Below are 15,528 nucleotides of genomic sequence, written 5' to 3'. Positions count from 1 at the left end.
TCTAATGAAGCCTGCCATAGATGGGGTGAAATGTCAGGAGAGAATGCTACTGGAATATGGCCAGACAGCTCGGAAAACTCACAACCCTGTGATTCTGGCCATGAAAGCCTTCAACAACATTAGGAAATGCCGCGACCCCTTAATACAGTTCCTCGTGTTGTGTTGACTCCCAATCATAAAATTATTTTTGTTGCTACTTCACAACTGTAATTTTGCTCCTGTTATGGATGGTAATGTAAATATCTGATATGCAGGATGTAATTTCATTCACTGGACCAAATTTGGCACAAATACCTGATATGCCAATATTTGAATAGCGGTGGTGTGGAGGAGGGATTGATTTTGTCATTTGGGAGTTGTAGTTCCTGGGATTTATAGTTCATCTACAGTCAATGAGCATTCTGAACTCCATCAACAATGGGAATTGAACCAAACTTGGCACACAGAATTCCTGTGACCAACAGAAAATACTGGAAGGGTTTGGTGGGCACTGATCTTGAGTTTTGGAATTGTAGTTCACCTACATCCAGAGTGCACTGTGGACTCAAACAATGATGGATCTGGACCAAACTTGGCATGAATACTCAAATGTGAACACTGGTGGAGTTTGGGGAAAGTAGACCTTGTCATTTGGGAGTTGTAGTTGCTGGGATTTATAGTTCACCTACAGTCAATGAACATTCTGAACTCCACCAACAATGGAATTGAACCAAACTTGGCACACAGAGCTACCATTATGGATGGTAATGTAAATATCTGATATGCAGGATGTAATTTCATTCACTTGACCAAATTTGGCACAAATACCTGATATGCCAATATTTGAATAGTGGTGGTGTGGAGGAGGGATTGATTTTGTCATTTGGGAGTTGTGGTTCCTGGGATTTATAGTTCACCCACAGCCAATGAGCATTCTGAACTCCACCAACAATGGAATTGAACCAAACCTGGCACACAGAACTCCTGTGACTAACAGAAAATACTGGAAGGGTTTGGTGGGCATTGACTTGGAGTTTGGGAGATGTAGTTCACCTACATCCAGATTGCACTGTGGACTCAAACAATGATGGATCTGGACCAAACTTGGCACAAATACTCAGTATGCCCAACTGTGAACACTGGTGGAGTTTGGGGGGGGGGGGGGGTTGGAGGAAGAGACCTTGGCATTTGGGAGTTGTAGTTGTTGGGATTTATAGTTCACCTACAGTCAATGAGCATTCTGAACTCCATCAACAATGGAATTGAACCAAACTTGGCACACAGAACTCCCGTGACCAACAGAAAATACTGGAAAGGTTTGGTGGGCACTCACCTTGAGTTTGGGAGTTGTAGTTCACCTACATCCAGAGTGGCCTGTGGACTCAAACAATGATGGATCTGGACCAAACTTGGCACAAATACTCAGTATGCCCAAATGTGAACACTGCTGGAGTATGGGGGGAAATAGACCTTGGCATTTAGGAGTCGTAGTTGCTGGGATTTATAGTTCACCTACAATCAAAGAGCATTGTGAACTCCACCAAAGATAGAATTGGGCCAAACTTCCCACACAGAACCCCATGACCAACAGAAAATACTGTCTTCTCTGATGGTCTTTTGGAACTCCTCTGACATTCTCTTACGACACCCCCCCCCCCCCCATGGGTCCTGACCCCCAGGTTGAGAAACACTTATCCGATGAAAGGTCTTGTTTATGAATATTGGTTTTGGAGGCCAAGAAGCACCATCATGCACAAATCTAGGCTCTGAATTCAGAAGGCAAATCATACTTTTAGTTCAGTCTTAAGGCAACCCATTATTACATAAAAGAAAACTCAATGTAAACCAACGATTTCAAGATGGGGAAAAGTGGTTGTGGTGTACACAATCCTGTTTATATTCAAAGTCTGAGTAGAAAACAAAATGAGGAATTGATGGCATCAGTTACAATGCTGCCAAACTCTTGAGACCTTCAAGGTAAGTTAATTCAACTCCAGAGATAGTGTCCTTTTCTCCATCGACAGGTATCAGACATCTTCTGAGGACTTGGCAAAGCGAAACAATACGTTTCTCACTAGCAAAGTTGCTTGGACTCGTCAAGGTCTGTCCAGGAGTAATCCCTGAATCCAAACCTTCTGATGAAGATTTGCTGTGATCAGTAGTTATGGTTGCAAACAAAAGCAGAGCTTGAAATAAATACTTCTTTTGGACAACAACTGCCAGAAATCTCTACAACTTTTCAAGCTATACTCCAAAAAGCAACATTTTTAAGACCTGTAGAAGTTAGGCAGATAAAGACTGAAAGATGGGCTGCTAAATCTCCAGCAATGATAAGATATACCAAATGAAAGGTTGTCAGTTCAAAGCTCCGGGTTGGCATGAGCTCCTGACTGTCAGCCCAGCTTACTGCTGACCTAAGCAGTTCAAAAACAGCTTGAGCTGTAAGGTACCGCTAAAACAAGCAGGGGAGGTATTTTACAACACCATAAAGGAAAAAGATCAGAAAATGCCCAGCGACAAAAAAGGAAGGAGGAAATCTTGATGGCTTTTTGTTATAGAGAATGGAGCAACAGCACCCTCCTGTGGCTGGATTCGAGCACAACCTCCAAAGGAGCCAAAAAGCTGGACGTCGACGCAACGTACCTCCTTTCTGTTGTTTCTGTCTGTCTCTGTCCTGTCTATCCAAAATGGCACTGAAAGTTTCCTTGGGGAGATAGGGCGGAATATAAATAAAGTGTTATTATTATATAAAAATTATACATTTCGGCTTTGACTCCGTATAATAAGGCAACCCTTCTGTACCTAAAACATTCAGTCCATGGTAGTTCATCCACCATGGCTCAGCCTCAGAGTTTACCAGTTTGAGGTTCAAAATCTCCAAAAACGAGGAAAGTCATTCTTTCAATTTTAAAAAAAAAATCAGGAGAAAAATAACTTGTGATTACTGTATTTAAAAATTGAGAGAAATCAAAACAGACAGAGGGACTTGTTTATCAAGGCTGAAGGCTCCAAGTCTCTAATTCTACATAAGTCTAGATTTGAATCCCTAGGCTAAACCGGAACTCAATTTCTTTGGTCTGAGATAATGGACCACATCATCCTTCAGGTGGGCATAACATGGTCCTCTTCTAGTGGAAGCAGTGGTAGGACTGAGTTTGGCTGGTGTAGATGGAGGACGATTTCATTTTAAGTCCAGAAGTGATAGGAATTGTCAAAGTGACTGTGAGAGCTGTTCAGCAGTGGAACTCTGTGCCTCAGAGTGTGGTGGAGGCTCCTTCTTTGGAGGCTTTTAAGCAGAGGCTGGACGGCCATCTGTCAGGGGTGCTTTGAATGTGATTTCCCTGCTTTTTGGTAGGGAGTTGGACTGGATGGTTCTACCTCTTCCTGACTGTGAGAGCTGTTCAGCAGTGGAACTCTCTGCACCAGAGTGTTGTATAGGCTTCTTCTTTGGAGGCTTTTAACCAAAGGCTGGATGGCCATCTATCAGGGGTGCTTTGAATGTGATTTCCCTGCTTCTTGGTAGGAAGTTGGACTGGATGGCTCCACCACTTCCTGACTGTGAGAGCTGTTCAGCAGTGGAACGCTCTGCCTCAGAGTGTGGCGGAGGGCTCCTTCTTTGGAGGCTTTTAAGCAAAGACTGGATGGCCATCTGTCAGGGGTGCTGCTTTTTCGCAGGGAGTTGGACTGGATGGCTCTACCACTTCCTAGCTGTGAGAGCTGTTCAGCAGTGGAACTCTCTGCCCTGGAGTGTGGTGGAGGTTCCTTCTTTGGAGGCCTTTAAGCAAAGACTGGATGACCATCTGTCAGGGGAGCTTTGAATGTGATTTTCCTGCTTCTTGGTAGGGAGTTGGACTGGATGGTTCTACCACTTCCTGACTGTGAGAGCTGTTCAGCAGTGGAACTCTCTTCCTGGAGTGTGGTGGAGGCTCCTTCTTTGGAGGCTTTTAAGCAAAGACTGGATGGCCATCTATCAGGGGTGCTTTGAATGTGATTTCCCTGCTTCTTGGTAGGGAGTTGGACTGGATGGCTCCAGCACTTCCTGACTGTGAGAGCTGTTCAGCAGTGGAACTCTCTTCCTGGAGTGTGGTGGAGGCTCCTTCTTTGGAGGCTTTTAAGCAGAGGCCAGATGGCCATCTGTCAGGGGTGCTTTGAATGTGATTTTACTGCTTCTTGGTAGGGAGTTGGACTGGATGGCTCCACTCCTAGCTGTGAGAGCTGTTCAGCAGTGGAACTCTCTGCCCTGGAGTGTGGTGGAGGCTCCTTCTTTGGAGGCTTTTAAGCAGAGGCTGGATGGTCATCTGTCAGGGGTGCTCTGAATGTGATTTTCCTGCTTCTTGGTAGGGAGTTGGACTGGATGGCTATACCACTTCCTGACTGTGAGAGCTGTTCAGCAGTGGAACTCCCTGCCCTGAAGTGTAGCAAAGGTTCCTTTTTTGGAGGCTTTTAAGCAGAGGCTGGATGGCCATCTGTCAGGGGTGCTCTGAATGTGATTTTCCTGCTTCTTGGTAGGGAGTTGGACTGGATGGCTCCAGCACTTCCTGACTGTGAGAGCTGTTCAGCAGTGGAACTCTCTGCCCGGAGTGTGGTAGAGGCTCCTTCTTTGGAGGCTTTTAAGCAGAGACTGGATGGCCATCTGTCAGGGGTGCTTTGAATGTGATTTCCCTGCTTCTTGGTAGGGAGTTGGACTGGATGGCTATACCACTTCCTGACTGTGAGAGCTGTTCAGCAGTGGAACTCCCTGCCCTGAAGTGTAGCAAAGGTTCCTTTTTTGGAGGCTTTTAAGCAGAGGCTGGATGGCCATCTGTCAGGGGTGCTCTGAATGTGATTTTCCTGCTTCTTGGTAGGGAGTTGGACTGGATGGCTCCAGCACTTCCTGACTGTGAGAGCTGTTCAGCAGTGGAACTCTCTGCCCGGAGTGTGGTAGAGGCTCCTTCTTTGGAGGCTTTTAAGCAGAGACTGGATGGCCATCTGTCAGGGGTGCTTTGAATGTGATTTCCCTGCTTCTTGGTAGGGAGTTGGACTTGATGGCTCCAGCACTTCCTGACTGTGAGAGCTGTTCAGCAGTGGAACTCTCTGCCTCGGAGTGTGGTGGAGGCTCCTTTTTTGGAGGCTTTTAAGCAGAGACTGGATGGCCATCTGTCAGGGGTGCTTTGAATGTGATTTTACTGCTTCTTGGTAGGAAGTTGGACTTCATGGCTCCAGCACTTCCTGACTGTGAGAGCTGTTCAGCAGTGGAACTCTCTGCCCTGGAGTGTGGTGGAGGCTCCTTCTTTGGAGGCTTTTAAGCAGAGGCTGGATGGCCATCTGTCAGGGGTGCTTTGAATGTGATTTTACTGCTTCTTGGTAGGGAGTTGGACTGGATGGCTCTACCAACCCTTCCAATTCTAATATTCTATGATTCTATGTGTTGTGGATTTGTGTGTTGTCTATTTTCCAGACTCTTCTTTTCTTTTCCCCAGTTGGAAAAGGATGAACCATTCATGTTAAGTCAAGGCCATGTTTCACAACCTGGTGCAGACCACTGTTTAAAGGGCAAGGCCAATTTTAACTATTGAGAGACTTCTCTAAGTAGAAAAACTTGAGTGATGTTGTTCCAATGGGCGTCGAACGAGAAACTCTTGGTCTTACTCCAGACAGATGACCAGGCAGATTTATAGTTCTGGGAGAAGGCCAGAAGGACCTGTTGTCTTGGCTTGCAACCAGGAAACTTAAGTTCAGAAGCACCAATAATAGTTTAGATGGCTTGTTTTGGTCTCGGCCCAAGAGAACATCTGGACGAAACTGTTCTTCTGTGCAGCAGCAGGAAATAATAAGGAAATCCAGGGAGGAAGATATCTGTGGGAAACAGGACAACAGAAGAGGTCCAAGGGGAGGAGCTGGTCATTGTGAAGTTGTCATTGCAACCCCGAATCTGAAGAAACGACACTGGATTTCCTTGCTTTGGGAGGAGGAGGAGGAGGCTTGACTTCCCGCCTGGTGGGCAAAGGTGGAGCAACCTGCAACAAGCCAAACGCAGAGAGATGGACAATCAGACTGGAAAATTACATCTCATTTCAAGTAGGTCAAGGTCAAGGTTTTCCCTTGACATTAAATCCAGTCGTGACAAAGGATGGGACGCTGGCTAAGTCCGATCGGCGCTCAATGTCTGTTATTCATTGTTTAATCTGAGATTTGGCGAGGTCGTATGATTCTAAAGTACTTACAAAACTAGGGGGCGCTGGTGCTTTGCTTCTAAAGTGTTTCTAAAGTTCTGGTGGTGAAAATTTCAGAATTCTAACAAACTTTCAAAATTTCATTATAAATGGCAGTTCCTAATTGGTTGTATCATAAAAATTGCCAATAATGAAATTTTGGAAATTTTGTTAGAATTCTGAAATTTTCACCACCAGAACTTTAGAAACACTTTAGAAGGAAAGCACCAGCACCCCCTAATTTTTTAAGTACTTTAGAACCATACGACCTAGCCAAATCTCAGATTAAAGTACTTACAAAACTAGGGGGGTGCTGGTGCTTTCCTTCTAAAGTGTTTCTAAAGTTCTGGTGGTGAAAATTTCAGAATTCTAACAAAATTTCCAAAATTTCCTTATTGGTGATTTTTATGACACAACCAATTAGGAACTGCCATTTATAATGAAATTTTGTTAGAGTTCTGAAATTTTCTCCTACCAGAAATTTAGTAACACTTTAGAAGCAAACCACCAGCGCTCCCTAGTTTTGTAAGTACTTTAGAACCATTTAGAACCATGGATTGCCCATGTGCAATCCATGGTTCTAAAGTACTTAAAAAACTAAATTTCTGGTGGTGAAAACTAGGGGGCGCTGGTCCTTTGCTTCTAAAGTGTTTCTAAAGTTCTGGTGGTGAAAATTTCAGAACTCTAACAAAATTTTCAAAATTTCATTCTTATTTCATTATTGGTGATTTTTATGGCGCAACCAATTAGGAACTGCCATTTATAATGAACATTTGAAAGTTTGTTAGAGTTCTGAAATTTTCACCACCAGAACTTTAGAAACACTTTAGAAGCAAAGCACCAGTGCTCCCTAGTTTTGTAAGTACTTTAGAACCATTTGGAACCATGGATTGCCCATGTGCAATCCATGGTTCTAAAGTACTTGAAAAACTAAAGTTCTAGTGGTGAAAACTAGGGGGCGCTGGTCCTTTGCTTCTAAAGTGTTTCTAAAGTTCTGGTGGTGAAAATTTCAGAACTCTAACAAAACTTTCAAAATTGCATTATTCTTTCATTGTTGATTATTTTTATGACACAACCAATTAGGAACTGCTATTTATAATGAAAATTTGAAAGTTTGTTAGAGTTCTGAAATTTTCACCACCAGAACTTTAGAAACACTTTAGAAGCAAAGCACCAGCGCTCTCTAGTTTTGTAAGTACTTTAGAACCATTTAGAACCATGGATTGCCCATGTGCAATCCATTGTTCTAAAGTACTTAAAAAACTAAAGTTCTGGTGGTGAAGACTCGGCGGTGCTGGTCCTTTACTTCTAAAGTGTTGCTAAAGTTCTGGTGGTGAAAATTTCAGAACTCTTAACAAATTTTTCAAAATTTCATTCTTATTTCATTATTGGTGATTTTTATGACACAACCATTTAGGAACTGCCATTTATAATGAAAATTTGAAAGTTTGTTAGAGTTCTGAAATTTTCACCACCAGAACTTTAGAAATACTTTAGAAGCAAAGCACCAGTGCTCCCTAGTTTTATAAGTACTTTAGAACCATTTGGAACCATGGATTGCCCATGAGCAATCCATTGTTCTAAAGTACTTGAAAAACTAAAGTTCTAGTGGTGAAAACTAGGGGGCGCTGGTCCTTTGCTTCTAAAGTGTTTCTAAAGTTCTGGTGGTGAAAATTTCAGAACTCTAACAAAACTTTCAAAATTGCATTATTCTTTCATTGTTGATTATTTTTATGACACAACCAATTAGGAACTGCTATTTATAATGAAAATTTGAAAGTTTGTTAGAGTTCTGAAATTTTCACCACCAGAACTTTAGAAACACTTTAGAAGCAAAGCACCAGCGCTCTCTAGTTTTGTAAGTACTTTAGAACCATTTAGAACCATGGATTGCCCATGTGCAATCCATTGTTCTAAAGTACTTAAAAAACTAAAGTTCTGGTGGTGAAGACTCGGCGGTGCTGGTCCTTTACTTCTAAAGTGTTGCTAAAGTTCTGGTGGTGAAAATTTCAGAACTCTTAACAAATTTTTCAAAATTTCATTCTTATTTCATTATTGGTGATTTTTATGACACAACCATTTAGGAACTGCCATTTATAATGAAAATTTGAAAGTTTGTTAGAGTTCTGAAATTTTCACCACCAGAACTTTAGAAATACTTTAGAAGCAAAGCACCAGTGCTCCCTAGTTTTATAAGTACTTTAGAACCATTTGGAACCATGGATTGCCCATGAGCAATCCATTGTTCTAAAGTACTTGAAAAACTAAAGTTCTAGTGGTGAAAACTAGGGGGCGCTGGTCCTTTGCTTCTAAAGTGTTTCTAAAGTTCTGGTGGTGAAAATTTCAGAACTCTAACAAAACTTTCAAAATTGCATTATTCTTTCATTGTTGATTATTTTTATGACACAACCAATTAGGAACTGCTATTTATAATGAAAATTTGAAAGTTTGTTAGAGTTCTGAAATTTTCACCACCAGAACTTTAGAAACACTTTAGAAGCAAAGCACCAGCGCTCTCTAGTTTTGTAAGTACTTTAGAACCATTTAGAACCATGGATTGCCCATGTGCAATCCATTGTTCTAAAGTACTTAAAAAACTAAAGTTCTGGTGGTGAAGACTCGGCGGTGCTGGTCCTTTACTTCTAAAGTGTTGCTAAAGTTCTGGTGGTGAAAATTTCAGAACTCTTAACAAATTTTTCAAAATTTCATTCTTATTTCATTATTGGTGATTTTTATGACACAACCATTTAGGAACTGCCATTTATAATGAAAATTTGAAAGTTTGTTAGAGTTCTGAAATTTTCGCCACCAGAACTTTAGAAATACTTTAGAAGCAAAGCACCAGTGCTCCCTAGTTTTATAAGTACTTTAGAACCATTTGGAACCATGGATTGCCCATGAGCAATCCATTGTTCTAAAGTACTTAAAAAACTAAAGTTCTGGTGGTGAAGACTAGGAGGCGCTGGTGCTTTGCTTCTAAAGTGTTGCTAAAGTTGTGGTGAAACTTTCTGAACATTTACACCACTTTGAAAATTTCATTTAAAATGGCAGTTCCTAATGGGTTCTGTCATAAAAATCAACAAAAATGAAATAATAATGAAATTTTGAAAGTTTTGTTAGATTTCTTAAATTTTCACCACCAAAACTTTAGCAACACTGTAGAAGAAAAGCACCAGCGCCCCCTAGTTTTCACCACCAGAACTTTAGTTTTGTAAGTACTTTAGAACTAAATTAGATCTATTTTGTATTTATTGCTGGCTTTTGAAATGTTCAAGGAGGATCGTATTTATACACTGAATAATAAGTACACTAATTATGATATTTAAATTGTGGTAATGTATTTAGAAACAGATGGCCAAAGAGAGAATTCGAGTTTTCATTACTACCAAGACCGGGATTGTGGCGCAGCTGGCTGAGTGTCAGCTGCATTAAGATCGCTCTGACCAAAAGGTCATGAGTTCGAAGCCAGCCCGGGTTGGAGTGGGTTTCCAACCAATTGTGTGTAGCCTGTTGTTGACCTTTGCAACCCAAAAGACAGTTGCATCTGTCAAGTAGGAAAATAAAGTACCACCTTAAAGTGTGGGGAGGCTAAATTAACTGATTTATGAGGCTATAAAGAAGACTCCAGCAAAGCATTCCAGCGGGGAAGCATGCGGGGAATGCGGAAGTGCTTCATCAGCGTCGCAGATGGACGATGAAAGCAACAGCTCCCCTGGTGGCCAGAATAAGTTAAATAGCCTCTGTGTATGTCTGTATATGTTTGTATGTCAAAAATTGGCATTGAATGTTTGCCAAATATGTGTACACTGTAATCCGTCCTGAGTCCCCTGCGGAGTGAGAAGGGCGGAATATAAAAACCGTAAATAAATAATAAATAAATGAGACTCCAAGGCAGACAGCAGACAGCAAATAATGCAGGGCATTACCGATTTGTTCGAGAGTCATCCTTTTGCTCAGCAGCATGTAGGTCAGTGTTTCTCAACCTTCCTGATGCCACAACCCCTTAATACAGATCCTCATGTTGCGGTGACCCCCAACCGTAATATTATTTTCGTTGTTGCTTCATAACTATAAATTTGCTACTATTACGAATTGTAATGTAAATATCCAATATGCCGGATGTATTTTCATTCACTGGACCAAATTTGGCACAAATACCCAATATACCCAAATTTGAATACTAGTGGGGTTGGGCAAGGGGTTGATTTTGTCAATTGGGAGTTGTAGTTGCTGGGATTTATAGTTCACCTAAAATCAAAGAGCTTTCTGAACTCCACCAACAATCGAATTGAACCAAACTTGGCACACAGACGTCCCACGACCGACAGAAAATACTGGAAGGGTTTGGTGGGTACTGACCTTGAGTTTGGGAGTTGTAGTTCACCTAGATCCAGACTCAAACAATGATGGATCTGGACCTAACTTGGCACAAATACTCAACATGCCCAAATGTGATGTTTAGGGAAAATAGATCTTGACATTTGGGAGTTGTAGTTGCTGGGATTTATAGTTCCCCTAAAATCAAAGAGCTTTCTGAACTCCACCAACGATCGAATTGAACCAAACTTGGCACACAGACGTCCCACGACCAACAGAAAATACTGGAAGGGTTTGGTGGGTACTGACCTTGAGTTTGGGAGTTGTAGTTCACCTAGATCCAGACTCAAACAATGATGGATCTGGACCTAACTTGGCACAAATACTCAACATGCCCAAATGTGGTGTTTAGGGAAAATAGATCTTGAGATTTTGGAGTTGTAGTTGCTGGGATTTATAGTTCACCTACCATCAAAGAGCATTCTGAACCCCATCAATGATAGAATTGGCCCAAACTTCCCACTCAGAACCCCCATGACCAACACAACATACTGTATTGTCGAAGGCTTTCATGGCTGGAATCACTAGGTTCTTGTGGGTTTTTTCGGGCTATAGAGCCATGTTCTAGAGGCGTTTGTCCTGACGTTTCGCCTGCATCTATGGCAAGCATCCTCAGAGGTAGTGAGGTCTGTTGGAATTAGGACAATGGGTTTATATATCTGTGGAATGGCTGGGGTGGGGCAAGGAGCTCTTCCCTGCTGCAGTTAGGTGTGAATGTTTCAGCTGATCACCTTCATTAGCATTTGAAGGCCTGCCTGAGCCTGGGAAAATCTGTTGCTGGGAGGTGTTAATCTGTGTTAATCTGTGCCTGGTTTTTTCCTCTCTGTTGTAGTTCACCTACATCCAGAGAACACTGTGGACTCAAGCAATGATGGATCAGGATCAAACTTGGCACAAATACTCAATATGCCCAAATGTGAACACAGAGTTTGGAGAGTTTGGAGAAAATAGACCTTGCCATTTGGGAGTTGTAGTTGTTGGGATTTATAGTTCACCCACAATGAAATAGCATTCTGAAGGCTACCAACAACAGAACTGGACCAAACTTCCCACACAGAACCCCCATGACCAACAGAAAATACTGTTTTCTGATGGTGTTTGGCGACCCCTCTAACATCCCCTCGCGACCCCCTCAGGGGTCCCGACCCCCAGGTTGAGAACCACTGATGTAGGTCTTCTCAGAACAACTTTTTTGGCCCATGGAAAAACTTCTCCTAACCTACTGGTCGTTTCAGGATACGAGTCCATGGACTAACCAGAGAGCCACTTTTCAAGAACAGCATCAGCCTGGAAAGCCCCAGGGAAATTTCCACCGGCTCTGCTTCCTCTCAAGTGACAGGATCCAAATAAATAAATCAAGGTGTCACTTTGCATTTCCTTACCTCTGCGGAGTTCCTAGAGTTGCTATTCTCGTAGGGTTTGGATTTGGGCGGAGGTGGGGGCGGAGTGCTCTGCGAAAGAATGGTGGCTAATCCTTCTGTTTGCAACGAAGGGAAACCTGGAGAGGAGGAAAAGAAAAGACAGATTGTTGAGGCTGCAAAAAAACAAAGGCCACGGATGAAAGACAGGGTTCGGATGGAAGCACTCTTGTGCCAATTGTAAACCGAGGTGCACGCACACATGGCATTGAGAAGCTGATTCTGAACAGATGTGTCAGCCTGGAATCCCACTTGCAATTCCCCAAACCGAAATGTCTCCAGGCTTCAAGTATATGAATCTAAGCACATGTGAAAAATGCACACCTGGGACAACAGAAAATAGAATCCAGAGTGACACCAGAAAAGCCTGGCGGGGTTTTCCTTCACATTGGAGTTCCTCCCTTGTAGCCTCCCAGACTCTGATGTCTAGTGATGGGAGAGGGAATCTACCAAAACTTTTGGCCAAGTCGAGAAGAGTTTGTCTCAATATGAATGCAGAAGGGAAATTGATCAAATGCTCTCAATTTTCTTAGTTTTTTATTATAACTTTTTAATAGTAACTTGTTTATAGTGGAAAGGCCAAAACAGCCAGGATGTCAAAACCCTTGATGAGATTTTCTGTGGCTTTTGCAAAATATTATATCTATATAAACAAAAATGTAATGGGTTGTTGTAGGTTTTTTTCGGGCTATATGGCCATGTTCTAGAGGCATTCTCTCCTGACGTTTCACCTGCATCTATGGCAAGCATCCACAGAGGTAGTGAGGTCTGTTGGAAGTGCCTGAGGGAATCTCTCTTTAATGGATTGCTCCCAAGGTCCACCTAAAAGGACATTCCACCTGAATGTACTGTCGAAGGCTTTCGTGGCCGGAATCACTGGGTTGTTGTAGGTTTTCCAGGCTATATGGCCATGTTCTAGAGGCATTCTCTCCTGACGTTTCGCCTGCATCTATGGCAAGCATCCACAGAGGTAGTGAGGTCTGTTGGAAGTGCCTGGGGGAATCTCTCTTTAATGGATTGCTCCCAAGGTCCACCTAAAAGGACATTCCACCTGAATGTACTGTCGAAGGCTTTTGTGGCCGGAATCACTGGGTTGTTGTAGGTTTTCCTGGCTAAATGGCCATGGACTAGAGGCATTCTCTCCTGACGTTTCGCCTGCATCTATGGCAAGCATCCTCAGAGGTAGTGAGGTCTGTTGGAACTAGGGAAAAGGGTTTATATATCTGTGGAATGACCAGGGTGGGGCAAAGGACTCTTGTCTGCTGGAGCTAGGTGTGAATGTTTCAACTGACCACCTTGATTAGCATTTAATGGCTTGGAAGTGCCTGGGGGAATTTTTCTTTAATGGATTGCTCCCAAGGTCCACCTAAAAGGACATTCCACCTGAATGTATTGTCGAAGGCTTTCGTGGCCAGAATCACTGGGTTGTTGTAGGTTTTCCAGGCTATATGGCCATGTTCTAGAGGCATTCTCTCCTGACGTTTCGCCTGCATCTATGGCAAGCATCCTCAGAGGTCGTGAGGTCTGTTGGAACTAGAAAAAAGGGTCTTGTCTGCTGGAGCTAGGTGTGAATGTTTCAACTGATCACCTTGATTAGCATATAATGGCCAGACAGTGCCTAGAGCAAACTTTTGTTGAGAGGTGATTAGATGTCCTTGTTTGTTTCCTCTCTGTTGTTGTGCTGTTGTAATCTTAGAGTTTTTTTTCATACTGGTAGCCAGATTTTGTTCATTTTCATGGTTTCCTCCTTTCTGTTGAAATTGTCCACATGCTTGCGGATTTCAATGGCTTCTCTGTGTAGCCTGACATGGTGGTTGTGAGAGTGGTCCAGCACTTCTGTGTTCTCAAATAATACATTAAAAATGTAATGTTCGTTTGAGGGATTAACATAACTCAAAAGCCACTGGATGAATAGACATGAAACTTGGACAGGAAGGAATGAGACAAGGAAGGATAGAACCAAAGAGCAAAGGAAGTGAGGAAAAAAACAGGTAGAGAAGGAAGGAAGAAGAAGGGAAAGAAAAAGAGGGAAGGAAGGAAAGAGAGAGGGAAGGCAGAAGAGAAGGAACGAAAGAGAGAAAGAGGGAGGGAAGGAAGGAAGGAATGAGACAAGGAAGGATGGAACCAAAGAGCAAAGGAGGCGAGAAAAGAAGCAGGTAGAGAAGGAAGAAAGAAGAAGGGAAAGAAAAAGAGGGAAGGAAGGAAAGAGAGCGGGAAGGAAGGAAGAAGAGAAAGAGGGAGGGAAGGAAGGAAGGAATGAGACAAGGAATGATGGAACCAAAGAGCAAAGGAAGTAAGAAAAAAACAGGTAGAGAAGGAAGGAAGAAGATGGGAAAGAAAAAGAGGGAAGGAAGGAAAGAGAGGGGGAAGGAAGGAAGAAGAGAAGGAACAAAAGAGAGAAAGAGGGAGGGAAGGAATGAGACAAGGAAGGATGGAACCAAAGAGCAAAGGAGGCGAGAAAAGAAACAGGTAGAGAAGGAAGGAAGAAGAAGGGAAAGAAAAAGAGGGAAGGAAGAAAAGAGAGAGTTCTTTTGTTTTTAAGGTACTCATTATGCACAGAGCATTTATATATATATAGATTTGCATGTTTTGAACTGCAAGGTTGGCAGAAGCTGGGGCTAACAGTGGGAGCTCACCCCGCTCCGCAGATTCAAACCACCGACCTCTCAGTCAGCAAGTTCAGCAGCTCAGCAGTTTAACCCGCTGCGCCACTGCGGGCTCAGGTCCTATTTAGCCAAGGTTAAAAGAACATAATACCTAATGCACATTACTATTCTGGTCACGATACAGATGGAGTTCTGCAATTGGATGTTTATGGGGAAATGGAGTGGAGTGCCTTTGCCAGCCTGTGACTCATTTCCCTCAGCCTCTCCAGCCCTCGTTATTATAGAGATCTATCTGGTTTTGTATTGACAAAACTATTAGAATGCAGTTCCCCGGTGCTAAAAAAAATTGGTCTGAAAAGAGATGAGATGCATGAACCCCATTTTCTTGCACCAGAACGTACTTTGGGTTCTTGGCGTTTTGGGAGTGTTGGGCGGTGGGCTGAGAGGGATGGTTTGTTGGAGCAAAGAGCCCTGAAGAAGCGTCAGTCTGCTCTCTCCCAGCTGGAGACTCTTTGGCCTCAGTGTCTTTCCTGATGTGTTCTGGAAAGACAGAAAGAGAGGAGAGAAAACACTGCACATTCTCTGATTATTTATTGCCTCGGGCAGCAAAATGCTTTGGTCTGACCTTTTCCCCAAACAAGCAATAGAATCATAGAATCCTAGAGTTGGAAGAGACCTTGTGGTCCATCCAGTCCAACCTCATTCTGCCAAGAAGCAGGAAAATTACATTCCAAACACCCCCGACAGATGGTCATTTAGCCTCTGTTTAAAAGCCTCCAAAGAAGGAGCCTCTACTACACTTCAGGGCAGAGAGTTCCACTGCTGAACAGTAGGCTTGGGTAACCACGGAAAAAATTGGTTCTAAACTTGTTTTGTTTTTAGGGGGGCCCTTGTGTTTCGTTTTTTTAACAATTCCAAAATTTTCCTTTTAAAAATTTTGAAATATACGAAATTTCG

General features: G+C 42.8%; 1 protein-coding gene across 1 annotated transcript in view; it reads right to left on the bottom strand.

The window, feature by feature from the left end:
• Positions 1-1,750: 1,750 nt before the first annotated feature.
• The window catches only part of DOCK5 (dedicator of cytokinesis 5), a 204,389-nt gene continuing 190,611 nt past the window's right edge, over positions 1,751-15,528 (bottom strand). Inside the window, exons 50-52 of the mRNA XM_067470674.1 lie at positions 14,973-15,111; positions 11,930-12,045; positions 1,751-5,975 (exon numbers count right to left, since the gene is read on the bottom strand). Of these exons, the coding sequence (XP_067326775.1) occupies positions 5,874-5,975; positions 11,930-12,045; positions 14,973-15,111 (357 nt within the window). The 3' untranslated portion in view covers positions 1,751-5,873. The remainder of the gene's footprint in view (positions 5,976-11,929; positions 12,046-14,972; positions 15,112-15,528) is intronic.

The sequence above is a fragment of the Anolis sagrei genome, chromosome 7 (assembly GCF_037176765.1).
Source record: "Anolis sagrei isolate rAnoSag1 chromosome 7, rAnoSag1.mat, whole genome shotgun sequence".
Classification (NCBI taxonomy): domain Eukaryota; kingdom Metazoa; phylum Chordata; class Lepidosauria; order Squamata; family Dactyloidae; genus Anolis; species Anolis sagrei.
This window is presented reverse-complemented; position numbering and strand designations above follow the sequence as displayed.